The sequence below is a fragment of the Crocuta crocuta genome, unplaced genomic scaffold (genome assembly GCF_008692635.1).
Source record: "Crocuta crocuta isolate KB4526 unplaced genomic scaffold, BGI_CrCroc_1.0 scaffold586, whole genome shotgun sequence".
Lineage (NCBI taxonomy): Eukaryota > Metazoa > Chordata > Mammalia > Carnivora > Hyaenidae > Crocuta > Crocuta crocuta.
In genome coordinates, this window is record NW_027532407.1 from 3,392,003 (window position 1) to 3,409,527 (window position 17,525).

Here is a 17,525-nt window from a genome sequence, read left to right on the forward strand (position 1 = left end):
TGTCTATACATGTGGCTTCTTCAAATTGGCTGCATTCGGACTTGCAGGCAGTGGAAGCAGCCCAGTCGATGTATTTGCAGGAGGTTAGTGTATGTAGAAGGTAAGGCAACTCCAGAGCTCTGGTGTAGGATTCGTGATGTTTGGGTAAGGCTGGATCTATGCCCTTGGCTCCTTGGCTGGGGGGTGGGGTGGGGGGTGGTGGTGTGTGTGTGTGTGTGTGTGTGTAGGGGACAGACAGGATTTGGAACAGCAGCTGCCACTGATGGAAAGAAAATGACATCAGTGAGAGATTCCTGATGGGGATCTGGAGAAGTTCTATTAGGGTGTTGGGAGAATTGCTTGCTATCAGCGAGGAGGGATTTGGCATGAGGTGGAGGTTTGCTGATGAGAATACCAAAGAAGGCCCTAACAAATGAAGTAGAAGTAGTGCTCAGTATAGGGGATGACATTCCTTCCAATAGTTACTTTTTTTTTTTTAAATGTTTTTAATGTTTATTTTTGAGAGACAGAGAGAAAGAACATGACTGGGGGAGAGTGAGAGAGAGAGAAAGAAAGAGAAGACATAGAATCCAAAGCAGGCTCCAGGTTCTGAGCTATCACTGCAGAGCCTGACATGGGGCTCAAACTCACAACCTGAGCTGAAGTCAGACACTCAACTGAGTGAGCCCCTCAGGCGCCCCTCTTTCCGATATTTATTTCAATGTAGGTCATTCTTCCTTCCTGCTGCCCATTTCAAGTGCCTTGGGTTTTTGGTTTTGGGACCAGTTCCCCAACGAAGGGACACAAATTGAGTGAACATAATGTGGAAGGGGAAGAGTGAGTGGGTGAAAGGGATCTGTGAGCAGAGGGAGGGAATGCATAAGGTCTGGGGTCAATTATCCCCAAGTATGCTGTTAACTAGTTATGTGCCCTGAAGCAAACTTCTTAAAATTAGCAGTGGTTAACCATTTATTGAGGACTTCTTATACATGCATCATCTTAAATGCTCACTGTTGAGGGTTGGAGGTAAATATTTTCTTGCCATACCCTGAGGGAATGAAGTCCAGAGAGGTTAAATAATTTCCTAAGCTCACACTCAGAGCTGGTAGCCGCAGACCTGGTGGTTTGAACCGGTTCTCTCTGAGTTCCCTGCTCTACAAACTGCAGGTGTTGGGACTTGGGGAGTAAATATAAACCACATTCTTCAGAGCCCTCGGGTCTTTCAGATGGCCAGCACAGGAGGGGAGGGAGAGCCTAGTGGGAAGAGTACAGATCATTCTCGCATCAGCCAGAGTAGTTTCTGTTTTGCCAGTAGCATATATTGGATTTCTAGCTAAGATTTTCCGGGGTGGGGGGTGGGGGTCAAGCGTCCTATTGCTAAACACAGTTTGAAAATCACAGACGTCTCTGCTTTCCCTGAACTGTCATACTCCATGAAAGTTCAGCTCCGTACTTACTTTTGTCTCCTCAGCTGCTTGGCAGTGGGCGAATTCACCGTGGGTGCATCAGGGTGCCCTAGAAAATCCGGGGATTGGGTGATGGTGTTGGTGCCATCCCAGGGCCCCTTGTAGAATTGATGCCCCTTGTGGAATCAGACAGCAGTTGTCTGTGACTTCTGGTGCTGGCATCAACGTGATCTTGAAGACAGGCCTCTCCTTGGTGGGCTTCCAACTTCTTGAGGATATGTTCTTTATATCCCCCCCAAAATCTAACTTCAAGTCATGAAACTATTAAGGGACAGACTGAGGCTTCTTTTCTGAGTCAGCTTGGCCACTTTGGCCTCTATGCTTCATGTAGAAGATTCATCGTTGATTATGGGGGTTTCCAATTTGATCCAAATTTAGGGCTATGTGGGCCTCTTTTTAGTATTGTCTCAGTTCAGGAGAAATCTCTGATTAACAAAGCATTAAAAGTATTAGAAAATAGAGAATTAGTTTTTGGTTCACCAAGAAAATTTTTCTACTCGGTTTTAAATAAGTAGCCTTGGCCTCAGCCCTCTGTAAGGAGCTTAATTTAACAGACCTGCTCTCTTTAGAGGAGAAGGGAACTTAGATGAATGCACTTTGTTTTCAGGTTGCCTAGAGCTTCGTCGTCATTCCTGTCTGCAGAGGGAAAACAGAAGAGGATTAAGGGCAGCAGCTCTACTGAGTGGTAGACACTTGGCAGAACAGGGTCCCCACCTGCCTGCCTGGGCAGCACAGATGCCCGGAGCCGCGGGACCGTAGCGTGTCCCTTAGCTTCTACATCGGCCAAACAGAGTTAAAAATAAAATCTTAGAGGGGCGCCTGGGTGGTTCAGTCAGTTAAGGGGCTGACGTTGGCTCAGGGTGATCATCTCACAGTTCATAAGTTCCAGCCCTGTGTTGGGCTCTGTGCTGACAGCTCAGAGCCTGGAGCCTGCTTCGGATTCTGTGACTTCCTCTCTCTGCTCACACTCTGTCTCTCTTTCTCTCAAAAATAAGTATTAAAAGCATTTTTTAAATGAAATCTTAGAGTGCATTTGGCTTCTAACAATGATCCTGTTGCTATAAGAGGATCGTGTTGATGTTATGGCTGAGTCTTTAGTACCTCGCATTTGCCTTTCGTTGTTTTTTAAAATGAGATAGATAGTAATTGAAAGTGTCTGTAGTAACTTTCCTACTGTCTATGAGGGTTTAGAAAATTTGTAACTCGTCTGAATTTTATTTTGGGCATTCTATAAATTGAAATCTTGAGAAATGAGCTCTTTCTCTTTGACATTTATGCCTCTTTTTTCCTCTTTAGAATCAATTCAAATCATAACTAAAAAGTACTTTTCTGGGATAGGATGAGATTCTTTTTTTTAATGTTTGTTTGCTTAGAGAGAGAGTATGCCTTTGTGCGCAAGCAGGGAACAGGCAGAAAGAGAGGGAGAGAGAATCCCAAGCAGCCTCCATGCTGTCAGCAGAGCTCATAACCTGAGCCAAAATCAAGAGTCAGACACTTAACCAACTGAGCCACCCAGGGGCCCCCAGGATGAGATTCTGATTACAAAATTCATTTGACTTTTACATTTATGTTGGTTACTTCTGAGTTTGAATAACCAGAGGTGCTGATACATTTATTATTTTATTAACAGCAATTTAAAATTCGTAATATATTACAAAGGGCCAGTCTCTAGCTTGTAAAACCAGGCACATTTCTTACAGATGGTATGTGTAGAAAATGTAAGAATCCTTTCCCACTGGGTGTCTCTGGGCAGCAGTCTGACAGCCTTTCATATATGCGTAGCTGAGGAGAAACATTTCAAAAGCAGCATCTTCAAAAGGTTTTAAATTGCAAGTCTAGATAAAGCAGCTTACTGATATAACAGTCACCCTCCAAGTCTGTAAAACTGATGATTAGTTCTGTGTATTTGGAGAAAACTCTGAAAACCCTTCACTCAACTCACCTGACTCAACTCCCTACCAGATTACACCTGGTCAGTCAGGACTTTATATGCTCAGAATAACCGTCAACATTCCTGAGCTATGTTATCTTAGGTTTAAAGAAAAAATACTTTGTAAGCCTGTTGACCTTAAAAATTAAAGTTCTATTTATTAAAAAATTTTTAATGTTCGTTTATTTTTGAGAGACAGAGCGCAAGTGGGGGAGGGGCAGGGAGCGAGGGAGACAGAATCCGAAGCAGGCCGCAGGCTCTGAGCTGTAGCTGTAGCCCCAATGCAGGGCTTGAACTCACAAGCTGTGAGATCATGACCTAAGCCGAAGTGGGAAACTTAACCAGCTGAGCCACCTAGGTGTCCCTAAAATTATATTTAAATAAATTGAATACTTAAATAAATTGAATAAATTAAATATATTCTAAAATCCCTAGAATTTAGACTGCTTGACACTCAGAACATTTATAATCTAGACCTTTTGCCAGATCTGTCTACATGTCTGTTTGCGTCCATGGTATTTGGGGAGGCTCGACCAATCTTTAATAGTGAGCTTAGTCATACATTCTTGCATTAACCTTGGCAGTTGTGATTTCTGTTCTTTGTAGTGGGAAATAGCATCCGCACTTGCCTCTGAGGACTCTGAGTGTATTAACTGTGTCTTTCAAATCCCTTGTAGTAATTACTAAAGCTGTCATACAGGGTGAAATTTTGCCTCTTTACATTTTCTTTTTAGCATTTTCCTATTTTAATTTTAAGATAAAAAATGCATAATTGTTAGGTCCCTCTCGTTACGACTGTAATTCGTAGGCACAGGGTCAGAAAATTCATTTCCCCAGAGGTTTCAGCCCTGTTTCCAAGCACAGCATCCCTTGAAGTGGCTGCTCTGACAGTTTGGGCTGCAGGACATGGGACAGAATCGGAGCGCTGGTCTCAGAGGACCTGAGCAGCCCACACTCCGCACGCTACGGTGATCCCAGTTTTTGCCTACCAGACAATCTTAGACCCATGCCTTTTCCTTTAGAGAACACAGCTTAGTTTAAACCAACCACCATGGACTGTGAGTCTGGGCCCTACCCGCTTTAATCCGAATTAAGCCCAGAATCTATGGCATCACCAAATTCATTCCAAGATGAGAGGAATGGTGTGTATAGGCTCCCCCCGGGAGAAGTGTGCTCGAATAACCCTGTAAGGACTCTCCAATTCAAGTCGCTGGGTGGCATTGCTGGGGAGAAGACCAGACATTTTCCCTAGGGTTCTGGGGAGTGGTTTAAAGAATAGACTGGAGGTAGAATGATTTGCTTTTGTGGTGGAAATACCCACTTTTGTGTAAATTCACGTTTCAGTTTGTGGATGCCTTATGTCTTACGTCCGCTTTGTATAGATTTCACTGGTTAAGCACAACATTGCAATAGAAAATTCTTATTGCAATAACACTTCTTTCCTTAGATGTTTCCCCATCTGCTAATCCTTGACCAGTGTCTCTCTCCCAGTGAAATCAAATCTATGTGTAGCCGGTTTAATTTCTTGGGAAAATAACAGTGGTAGCTTGATTCCTCCAAGTCCCCTGAGAAAAGCTGCATGACCTGAATAGGTCTAACATGACTTACTGTCTTTAAAAAGTCTTTTCTTAAGAGCATCGTCTCTACCTTCATAAATTAAAATTAGAATGTTTTTCACCTTATTCCGTGTGATATTATAGCATTTCTCTTTATGAGGGCATCAAGCTAGCTTCAGAGGATACAAACAAGACAGCATCTTGATCTTGGAAGCTTTCAGTGGCTCTGTGATTTGCATCTGCTTAGCAATGAGGCTAAAATAAAGGGGAAAACTGTAGCAAAGTAGGATACAAAATATATATTGTATATATATTTTTAAATGCTTTGCCACATTTGAAGTAAAGCTGCATTTATGCACTATGTCTTAAATATTTTCATTTCTTGGTTAATTTGGACACAAAATTACTTTCATATTGACATATCAATCATAATTCATTATAATCACAGTTAATGTTAATCCGTAGTCCTTTCCAGTTCAGGAAGTCAATGTATCAGGAAACTGTTTGCTTCCTGACAAGAACAGATATTCAGAGGCTGACTCAAGACCCGTGCCCTACCATACGTGTTTAGTGATAAATAACTTTACATCATAATCCCATGTGAGGAAGTACTTTTTATTCTAACTACACATCTAAGAAGCCTCCTTTAGACTTTTGGTTTATGTGTGCCTGCAAAATCATGAAACTTAACGTGCTTTCTGACACATGTAGGAACATAAGTAAAACCAGAATCCCTCGGTAATCCTGAAACAAAAATAAATCAGGTGTATGTGTTCCCTTTCAAAGAGGAATACTTCATATGCATTGAGTCTTCGTAAGCTAGGGTGAAAAAAAATACATTGAGAATGGTGAGGGCAGGTAGGGATTCAACTGGGAAGTTTCTATTTTTCCCTTAGGTAAGGGTATGTCCTGAGTGTCCCTAGTGAAAAGCTCTCATTTTTATGCCATCGGTGAGAACATGATACCACTTGGGTGTTAAGACTGTTTGGACGCCAGTAGCTTCCAATTCCAGAGCGTGCTGTTCCTTAGTGGTGGCTTTGTGGGTGAAGGATTTCCTTGTGTTATTTGCATAAAACACTTTGGGTATGCTACTTTTCTTTTGTAACATTAAAAAATCTTTGATGGTGGAACGGGTTTTACCTGCTTGAAATAAGGGGTTACTCTTGCCAGTTGCTAGTAACCAAAAATGTGTGCTTCTTTCTAGCTGTTCTTCTGTGTATTTTTAATTGTATGCACTGTCTCTTTCTGTTCTAATGGCTGCCCATGGAATAGGCCGACCTCTGCTCTCCGTATGACATCCTGCACTTGGACTTTCATCACATTCGAAAGACTGTTGACACTCTGCTGGCCCTTGGGGAGAAACCCCCACAACCAACTTCTGCCCTCCGCTCCAGGGACCTTATAAGCTTCTGTCTTGTCCATATTCTCTTTATAGTGCTGATCTATATCACTTATCGCTGGAATGCTCTGTCCGCATAACATCTGCATGTGCATCCACACAAACACTCTGCTATGTCACCCTGAGCCATCGAGGGGGCCTTCCTCCCTCTGAGCCTCTGCATTGCCAGCTTCCATCCCTGTGATCTCTTTCGTAATCTCTCGAGTTTTGAAGCTGAACGCTACAAGGTTTTCCCAAAGCACAAACTTTATAGAATGCAGTTCCCATTAAATAATCTCTCTTGCTTCCTGAAAACCAGTGACAGCAGAGTGTATCCAGACCTCGTGCTTTCTCATTCACATAGTGCCCGCGTCAGTGCTATGCAGTCCTTCTCTCTTTCCCGATGAGCTTTGCTGCCCTGGGTAGAGTGGAAGAAGATGCCAGAACAGGAGCAGAGGGGATTTAGCATATGGTAGTCTTTTCTTTGGGTCAGTGTCAGATCCTAATTCAGGACTGGACAGTTGAGGTGTAGTGGAGCCAACCTTGCAGAGAAGACAGAAAATTGGCATTTTGGGGCCCAAATTGGCCTATAAAAGTCTTTAATAATACTATTATTGACCCAAGTTGAAAAATACCATCAGTGAATGACTCCTTTGCTGGCCATTAGGTTGGATTCCTCCCTGTTTCCTGCAGTGGGAGGCCTGCCGCCCACTTCTACCCTGAGCAAGCCCCTCTGCCCTGCGGCAAGGGAAGGAGCTGTGCACCGGGGTCTGGGGAAGGAGGGACCATTGCTGTTAGAGCACCATCTGGAGGATTCACTTGCACATCACTTCCCTCATATTTTTGCCTTTTGCTCCTTGCGAGGTCTACTCTGAGGCTCTTAGAAAAGCATTTCTCAGAAGGCATTTCTATTTTTAAATAATGTAATGGGTCGTTTTGCTTTTTTGCTACATCACATCATAGCTGCAGGTCAAGAATGTGATGGATTTAACTATATTTGTTTTCAAATAAAGCCATGAGTCATGGAACATTCTGGGTCTAAGGACTTGGGTTACTATGGCAGAAGCCAACAACCAGACTGCTCTTATTTTAGCAGAATGTAGTTTCCCTAATGCCTGGACATTTCCAGTTAACCTTTGGTTTCCTGTGACACTAGCAAGCTGCTTCTATTCCTGAGTAAGCTTATAGGATTATATATTAACTAAACTCACTTTTGGAGCAATGTGATCAGTTTGTAACTAAAAGAAAAAAAAACATTAGAATCTTGTCTAGGCCAAGATATTCCTTGTTCTAGGATTTCTGTTTCTAATATGAGAATGCCCTGCTCGAGGTTTGGACAGTTTCCCCTCTGCTTCATTATACATCTGGGTGCCATGTACTATTTCTTAAATTTGGGAGATGATGATGTTAACTTCCTCAAGATAAATTTCTAGTTTACTGAGATGCAAGAGTCTACATCAATGGCTACTAAGAAGATAATTTTATTTTTCTGAACATGTCCATGAATCCAGGCTACTTGAGAACATGGAAAACCCACATAGTTAGAAGAGTATATTTATAAATATTCTTCTTTGCTAAATCAAGTCAGATTTTTCTACCAGGAAACACTCTTTCCTTGAAGATAGCTTTTCCCTCCTGACTTTGTGTGGATTGATGAAGTACAGCATATGTGGAAGTTACCTAATTAAGCTTGGTTATGTATAAACAACCCACAGATGTACTGAAATGCTTCTGGTGCTGTCTTGTACCTTTCAATCTGTAACACAATAAAACCCCTTTGCACAATGTCTCATGAGCACCCTGCGCCCTAAGTTGCTTAATAAACACATTTCAAGTGATTCTTCCAGGTTTTTATCGGCCCATCGATACATTGATTTGCCCGCCTAGAGCAGCCTTTGCTTCTCCATCTGGCTCTGCTGTGTAGTGATTGATCACCACTGTTTGTTTTTTTTCTTCTTTGGGAGGCCGGGTGGGGAGGGGGGGCAAAAGGCAAGAAGAGAGATGACTTACAGGGTGGCACTTGAAAGAAAATCCCATCAAAACCTGAGTAGAACAATCATGTGAGATCAGATTTAATTTTCGGTGCTGAGCTGACCTCATTCTCTGGCTCTGTCCATATTTCAGTTCTGGCATCAAAGGGTTCTTTGGATGCGCTTTCATTTCTCCTGTCATTAATGTCATTAATGTTTCTGTCCCCTAACGTGCTGCTCCTCTTGGGGTCTGTTGGATGGTATTTTTTTTATCAGCTGGCATGGTAGCTAGCAGAACACAATTAATTTAGCCCTTTAGGCAAAACTTTGAATGAACTGTCTTGCCCATTGTCAAGCGGTTCATTTCTATACAGAATATTAAGCCTCCCCATGGTTGTTCCCCAGGGTACCCACACACCAACTCCTATGCTCTCGTGATGCCTGCCATTCCAGCATGACTTGGGGTACAAACTGACGTGCTTGTCGTCAAGAGCTGGTCAGGGATTTCGTTGTCTGATTTGTATGTGCAATCCTCAGTCTCCTTCCTCACACAAGAAAGACCCTTTTCCCAGTACTTCCTTCCAATGCCTGCTAAAAAGAACCAATTATTTGTGTTCTTTATTTGAAATAGAAAGATCTGTTTGAAATAGAAGGTTCTCTTTCTCCAGCCCCTCCAATTGATGTCAGCTTGCCACTCGGTGTTAGGATTCCCACAGTGTGTCCCAGCTGATGTGTCTCTTTGTCCCTTCTATTTATGGATTCATGATTTGTATGTGGCTCACAGTTCTGGGGAGACACCTATGGAATGGGGCCCGTGGAGGAGTGCTGCAGAACTCAAATGTAAAACAACTAAGTAGGAGTTTCATAGATGAGAATAGGTTAAAAAAAAAAAAAGACACGTGATATCCTGATACCATTTATTTATAAGAAATTAAATTTAGTGCTAGGGTTGTATAAAATCCATGCTAGTCCCTGTCATAAGAGCAAAGGATGTTTTACCTTACAGGGTAAAAGTAATGGACAATGGATTAAAATTTCAATCCAATGGTTTTAGATTGAGTGAAAAATATTTTAATACTATTTTAGGAGAGTCGGGTTTTTAAAATTTTTTTTTGAATGTTTATTTATTTTTGAGAGAGTGTGTGAGCAAGGGAGGGGCAGAGAGAGGGGGACACAGAATTTGAAGCAGGCTCCAGGCAGCTCCTTGCTGCCAGCACAGAGCCTAACACAGGGCTCGAGCTCACGATGAGATCATGACCTGAACCAAAGTTGGACACTTAACCAACTTGGCCATCCAGGCGCCCTGGAGATTTTAGTTTTTAAAATTAGGCTTTGGATTTTGAAATTCGTTCTCAATAAAAAATCAGATATATAGAATGTGTGCTTTTTTTTTTTTTTCCTTTGAGACTGTCAGGGTCCAGTTCCTTGGCTTTTCACTGCAATTTTATCTGTCCTTGCGTTCATTCTTCAAATATTGAATGTGCACTCTTTGAGTAAGGCTCTGTGGTAGACCTGGGGGATAAAAAGGTGACCATGTTACATGACCCTGTCTTCAAAAATCTTGCAGTCTAGACCAGGAGCCAGCAAAATTTTCCTGTAAAGTGCCAGATTGTAAATATTTTATGCTTTGTGTAGTCTACCATCTGTGTTACAACTACCCAGTTCTGCTGTTATAGACTGGAAGCAGCCATAGATGACTCGTAAACAAAGGAATGTGGCTTTGTCCCCATAAAACTTTATTTACAAAAACAGGCTGAGGACTGAATCGGCCTGCAGGCAGTGTGGTTTTTGGACCCCTGATCTAGTGCACAAATAAAATGGAATTCATTGTGACACGGGATTCTGTAAAGCAGGAGGCAGGGGATGGGACCCTGATGGGGGAACGGTCTGCGAAACCTTCCTGCCACTGTGTCATGGACACCGAGACCTGAAAGATGTGTAGGAATAGCCAGAGAAGGGGGGCGGGGGGTATGTGCTGGGGAGGTGAGAAAAGGGGCACATGTGTGTGGAGAAGGAGGTTTTCTAGAGGGAGGAAGCACTGAAAGAGGCGTGACTAGAAAGCAAAGAATCAGATGAGGAGTGACAAGACGCTCTCTCAGTCCGTAAGGGTTTAACATGGTCTCCCTTTACGTTAGAAGAAACTGAGCCTCCTGAGCAGGAACTGAAGCTCTCTCAGGGTTAAAATAATGCAGACGGTTTTGATGGAAGTCCATTCACTTTAGTGCCAGGAACTTGCGTGTGAGAAACAGACTGAACAATATGAAATATGCCAACATAAATGACTTCATTTTAGCTGAGCAGCTGGCCTGGAAGTAGGGGTGCAGCCATTTGGGAGCATGAGGAACCATAGAGAGAGGAGAGCCAGGCAGGGGTGCCCCCACAAGATGTTTTCTGTCTTTGAAGAGAAGCCAGACAAGGCAAGGCGCAGAACTGACGCCCATCACTGATCTGAGGATGCGCTGATCCCCACGCGATGTTGAATTTGTTGGGACTTCCGGAGATAGGCCTCCGAGGGTCCAGAGGCCTCTTCCGTTCCCACGGGCCACAGATGCAACAGTCCCCCGTTGAAGGAATTTCTGGGAAGCAGCTTGATGTTGTAGAAAGAGCCCCCCTCTGAGATGAGACATATCTTCAGATCCTGGTTCCGGTACTTAAGAGCTATGTGACTTTAACAAAGTTACTTAAACTCTCTAAATTTCCGTTTTCTCATCTGTAAAATAGAGGAATTATATCCACCTTACACAGTCCTCATGAAGAAATAAGCGATATAAATCTGTAGCATCGGTGCCAAGCATGTAGGAAGGGGCCCCGGAAGCCTTTGTACGTTAACAGTTAGGCTTTACGGCTTGCCTGCCTTTTACAGCCCTCTTTGCTGTGGCTCCAAAAAGAGTTGGATGAGGGGGTGTGAGGGAACCTTACTGATTTCCACCATGGGAGACACAGCATCAAGCACAAGTTCTTCAGAGGGGATCAGAGGCATATTTATGTAAGATACTATTTCATGACTCTGCTCTGTGCTTTCAAAGGAAACACAGCAATGGTGCCCCATTCTCAAGAAGAACCACTAAGCTTTTCTAACAATGAAATTTAAACACACTTCAAGTCAATGTAAATGTACAGTGACCCCTGCTTTAAATCCATTGTAGACAGGTTTAGGTGGCCCTTCTCTGTCACTTCTGATGCAGCCATAAATCTACAGCAGTTCCTTCCCCATCCCAACTTCCGTATCACTTCAGGGAGCCTGTCACCATGCCCCCGTGGGATATGCAATGACGGGACCAGACTGTGGAAGATGGCCTCTGGCCTTCCTTGCTGCCCTTCTCAGCCTGTCAAGCAGCGCCTCAGCTCATAGTTCCATCAGTCTTCACCGCAGTCCTGTGATGATACAGCCTGAACTGCCGTGTGTCTGTTTCTACTGGCTCATGCCAGTCTTCCGAGGTTACCACCAGCTCCATGCAGGGAATCTGAGGGCACTTCTGGGTTTCTTCGGGGTATGAATGAAAGGAGAAAAGATGTGAGAAGCACCTTTTTCTATCTCCTGTTCACTCCTCATTCCCAGCTGTAAGGGTGGAAGGGAGACCCTTGGACTCTGCACCAGGTTTAGTAGTGAGGAGACCAGGAAGGTGAGAAATGATGGCTGGAAAAACCATCCTCCCTGGGAAGATGACCTTAAGCAAACTCAGCCTGTGACATTGGCAGATGTCCTGTCAGCAGGAGGCTGAGGCCTCAGTACTTTCCCACCCTTGTGTCTCTGGAGCCCCCAGCCTGTCCCAACCATGACCTCTAGCCTGGAACCACTCTTTAATGGGACAGGGGAAGTCATGAATGGAGACATTTGAATCTCTCTTAGGATAGGGCACATAGCCCCAGAAAAGCCATGTTGTACATGTAGAAATATTAGTACTTAAATTCGGGAACATTTAGGACTAAACATAAATAAACACTGTGGTCAAGAAGCAAAGTGTCTTTCAGAATGACTTGGGCATATGCTTCCTTCATGTTTCTCCCCTAGATCTCCCCTAGGGGAGATTGATCTCTTACTGTTTTTCTCAGTGGTATATTAAGTTTATGTGTCATATAAAACTCTTTGTAATTTGATGCAAATACTTTCTTAGAGTTTGTTGTTTATCTTTTAATTAGCTTGGGGTTTTTTTTTTGACACATAAAAGCTTTAAACTTGAAGGCAATCAGTTGTTTCTGTCTTTTGTGATTTTTATACCGTTTTTTTAGCTTAGATATTTTCCACTTATTTACAAGAGAAAATGCTAAATATTCATGTCTGTTTTATTAGAAGAGATGTTTGGTTTGCTTTTTTTTAAAAAAGTTAACTCTTTAGTGGCACCTGGGTGGCTCAGTCAGTTAAACGTCTGACTTCAGCTTAGGTCACGATCTCACGGTTGGTGAGTTTGAGCCCTGCCTCGAGCTCTGTGCTGACAGCTTAAACACTGGAACCTGCTTCAGATTCTGTGTCTCCCTCTCTCTCTCTCTCTCTATCTCTGCTCCTCCCCTGCTTATGCTCTGTTTCTCTCTCTCTCTCAAAAATAAACATTGGAAAAAAATTAATGCTTAAAAAGTTAACTCTAATTCAGTTCAAATTGATTTTAGCTTATGGTGTAAATAGAAGACTTAATTTTCCCCCAAGTAATACCTTATGTCAGGAGCTTAACTATAATAGTGGCCATTTGTAATTTCCTACAAAACCAGATGTTAAGTTGGGTGCTGTGAGGATCATAAGACTGAAGCAAACCCACCTCTGTCCCTGTGGAACCAATCTTAGCAATGAAATGCCAGATTGGGGTGATTTCACAAACCCATGGCAAATGGTGTCAGGAAAGGATATACATTGATGGCAGTGGCATGCCCATCCTGGCCTAGTGATGGCTCATGACCTCCAGACAGAACCTCCCATCCTTTCTCAAATTGACATGTGGCTACTAAGTTGGCCAGCAGCATAAACCTTCACACTCACCTAATATGCCATTGACAAGATAATCTTATTGTGATACACAGCAGACACAACAAAATAATGGTCAAAATTGCACTTTAAAGAATCACTTGTCCTGTGTTGACATATGGCCATTTCTTAAGACCTGGTGCCAGACAGAGAGTCGGAGGTACTCTTAATTTACCACAGGTTACAGAAGATGGGGGTAGAGGTAAAAAAGGTGGTTGAGAGAGTGTAGGAAAATGACTTTGAAGATTGTGGAACAAATTACTTGAGATGTCATGGTGTATCCTTTAAAGATCGTTCTAAGGACAGAATGCCTGTATCTGTGGTAATTTATGGGGGGTTCTGCATTGAGGAAGGAGAAGAATCTGGTTCCTCAAGCACAAATCACATGAAACACAGCAGAATTGTCCAAGATCCTGATTGGCTTCACGTTAAACACTGCGTCCATTGCCTGGGGTGTGACACACATCCCATTTAAACTGCTTTTAAAAACAGTGGTCACTGGGCTGTGGAGAACATATCATGATATTGTAGACAAGAGGGAGTGTTTGCTGTGGAGTCTTTCCCTAGCCAAGGAGACAAACTCAGCAAGGAGATCCCCCTCATTCCCAGAGCCAAATGACAAAGGTGTGAAATTATTTTATTGTGTTCTTTTGTAAACTGTTTGGTTGAGCATGCAAGGTACTCCCCATAAGGAGTGGTTTGTGTTGATTATTTTCCTTGACTCACATGTACTGGCCATTTCCCAAGAGCAAAACTACAACATGAGGAAGTAACAGGACATTTGTGTCTTTGACAGTTTTATGAAAGAATTTTAAAAGAGACACTAATGAAGACTGTGGTTAAAGTAGCTTATTTACAAACCAAGAAAGGAGACCAGTCCACCACATGCCTCCCTTTCAGAGATCAAAGCAAATAAAATCAAGGTTTATGGTTAGTAGAACGGTGTGTGGTCAGTATATAAATGAGTATATTAGTTCCTTTAAAATGTGTGAGAAACTATTTGCAATTTTGCTTTATAAGAACGTAAGCTAATATATTCTTGGTGTTTGGTTTCCACCTGACTCTATGTAGCTCAGTCATTTAGCATAAAGTTTTCAAAAATGTTTAGATTTATTGCATAGTTCAGGATGATTGGGAAAGTTTTTGGAAAAACCTTCACTTGTGAAAGATCATTATTTTCTCTGCAAACACAGAAAAGATCTTTGCCAATGGGTTGAAAGCAAGGGAGGGAGCACAGTCTGAGACAATCAGACAGGCATAGGTCAGAGCTCAGTTCAGCTCCTATCAGTGGTGTCCTAAGATTTTATGATTATGTTTTGGTCATCTAAAACTTGACATTGTGTTCTTCTCCCTTTTAGGAAAAACTGTGTCTGCCCCATCACATCCTTGAAGAGAAAGGCCTGGTCAAAGTGGGCATTACTGTTCAAGCATTACTAGATGTAACGGTCACGAAGTCTCTATTCACATGAAACCAGCTCCTCTCCTTTGGGTCGGTTCAGACTCTTCTCTCGCCAGAGATCCTGAACTCTGCTCTCAGCACCTGTTCCTCCTACCCTCCCGCTCACTACCTGTCAGTTCCCTGGCTCTAGTTGCATTGAAGGGAGGACATAAGGGAAGATTTTTCTGCCTTTCAGAACTGACCTCCACTGTTAAGATATGAGAGAGATTTACCTTAAAGCCAGTGAGGGAGCTGTCTGTGAAGAACTGAGCAGCACATCGATGCCTTTTACAACCTCCTTCCATCCCTCCCATGCTCACCTACTGCCATTACCAAAACACCAAGCACAACTGTTTTGCAACAAGACGCATTTGTTTTATTCAAACCAAACTTCTTGTGTATTTGGTGGGGGGAGGGGGGGACTCAATCAGGTTTTTCACCACCAAATTTTTCAAGATGTTTCTTGAGACCATTGCCTTTTAAAAAACTATTTTCGACATGCAAAATATTTATATAAATATTATTTATTAGTGAGTTGTTATTTCATCCTTTGGATGCAAATTGTAAATTAGGAAACTATTTTATTACTGCTTTTTTGTGGTTAAACACTTTATTTTAATATTATAAATATTGAATTATTTTCTATGCTCTTTGGTGTGCAGTAGTTGTAGGTCTCAGTAATCATGTTTTCTGGTGTATGTGACTCAGAAACAAAAAAAAAAATTTTAAGCCAAAAAACAGGTGCTTCTGTGACTAAAACTGTTTCCTGGGGAGGCATTATTTACACTTTGGTTTATGGAACATTGGTTTTATTTATATTTCTGCATTCCATCCAGTTTCCTACATTCCAGCAGCCCTGTTGTCCTCTCATATAATGAACTGACTGAAATCAAGAGAGCACCCCAAAGTTATTTGTAAATAGCTGTGATGAAAAAAAAGGCACATTAAACTTGAAGATGAAATGTGAACAATTATTTTTTTGGATTCAGACTTATTTTGCTATGCACAAAACATTCACGTTTTAACACAGAGAAGTAGTAAGTGTTAGCGTCATGTGTCTTGAAGTATAATTTTGCACTGTAACTTGGGTAATGAAAGAAAGTCTAAAGCCAAAGGTAGATAATCAGGAAATGGCATTGGAAAGTGGAGGTAGTAAAAAAATTATGGTTTAGCCAAAAAGTTTCTTTAAGGACAGCTCTGACTGAGCAAGCAAGAATTACACACAGCACCTAGGACCTGGATCAGGAAACCAGCACTTCTTACCACTGCCAGTCTTTAAAGAGGAAACAATTCTGAGATGCAGACGTGCTCATCTTATTGTTAAGTTAGTCAATGGCCTCCAGAAAACGCTGCAAGATTCGCGCTCTCTGATGTGAAACCACAGAAGTGAGTTAGTGAGTTGGTGGGGCAGCTGCATGAACACCCAGGCAGGCTTCGGAGAAGGTTAGGTAAGTGGTGTTGGAGACTCGAGTAGCTTAGGAAGGAGTAAAAAGTAAGTTCGATCAAAACATGAGTAGAGAAGAGCCAGTGAAGGCGAGGGAGCTGTGTTGGTTTGAGAGAGTCACATAAGGCTTAACAGACACAACAACCTATTTGAGAAAGTTACACACACGTGCACTCACCCAGCCCAGTCATGCATCTTCCAAAACCTTGTGGCGCCTGACTGCAGCTTCACCTCTGTGAAAAGCCATTGTAAGTTTTTAGAGCAGCAGCAGCCACAATTCATTAGACAAATACAAGGGTGAACACAAACCAAAAGATACCAGGACGATGTGCGTTGAACACAGACTAACTAACATCAGCCAATGGCGAGGCTTCCCTCTGCTCTGGGTAAGATGGAGGGGTTACTGAAAATGGACATTTGGATTGGCAGCTAGCAGTTATTTCCTGTCAAATAAATGTACTGTGCACTTTAAGCTAACTTAAAATATATTTTAATATTTTCCTGTACTGCACAAATACCTGTTTTGTCAAACAACATGATGATGTAAAAAAGAAAGACATTTTGGACAAAGAGCGTATTCAATGTAAACAGCAGGAGAAGGTTGATACAGAAATAGGAACTTAGATTGCTACACCTTGATGGGCATTCAGAATGCAGGGTCCTGAGATATTTTTTTACATGTATATATTGGCAACATGAAGCTCTGTAATCCTTGTTCTGAGAGGTTTTTTTTTCCAAAATTAAAATATTTCTTTTGATATTAATCTTCAGTATTTTTCTTAAAGTTGGCTGTATAATACAAATGGCTTCAATATTTTGTGCAATGGCTTTTTTTTCTTTTACATGCAGCCTTGTGTGGTGAAGACGTCTTCAAGATCCTTGTATACTGTTTATATGTGCAATAAAATGTGCGTGGCCAGCTGAGAGTCCCTAAGTGGACAGAATGTACATAGTGCAAATATCCTCTCTTTTATTATTTAACAGCCATTAAAACTTTGAATTTGTACAAACCATCTTCTGACTGACTGACCCATCTGATGCAAAGGTTGACTGTAGTCACAAAAGAAATCAGAGGGTGTCATTGCTGAAATAGATTGTAGCAATTATTAGTTATATGTATGAGTGTGTGTGTGTGTAATATATATATATATGTTGACAGTTTTTTCCTTAAAATTTTTTTAATTTTTATTTTTAAAAATTTTTTCAATGTTTACTTACTTTTGAGAGATAGAGTGTGAGTGAGGGGAGGGCAGAGAGAGAGAGGAAGACACAGAATCCAAAACCGCCTCCAGGCTCTGAGCTGTCAGGACAGAGCCTGATGCAGGGCTTGAATTCACAAACCACAAGATCGTTGACATGAGCTGAACTTGGCCACTTAACTGACTGAGCCACCCAGGCGCCCCTGACAAT

At 42.1% G+C, this 17,525-nt stretch overlaps 1 protein-coding gene across 1 annotated transcript in view; it reads left to right on the forward strand.

The window, feature by feature from the left end:
- LRCH1 (leucine rich repeats and calponin homology domain containing 1) overlaps positions 1 to 17,128 on the forward strand; it is a 199,891-nt gene extending 182,763 nt beyond the window's left edge. The window contains exon 19 of the mRNA XM_077778806.1: positions 14,592 to 17,128. Coding sequence (XP_077634932.1) covers positions 14,592 to 14,702 — 111 coding nt within the window. The 3' untranslated portion in view covers positions 14,703 to 17,128. The remainder of the gene's footprint in view (positions 1 to 14,591) is intronic.
- The last annotated feature ends 397 nt before the right edge of the window (positions 17,129 to 17,525 follow it).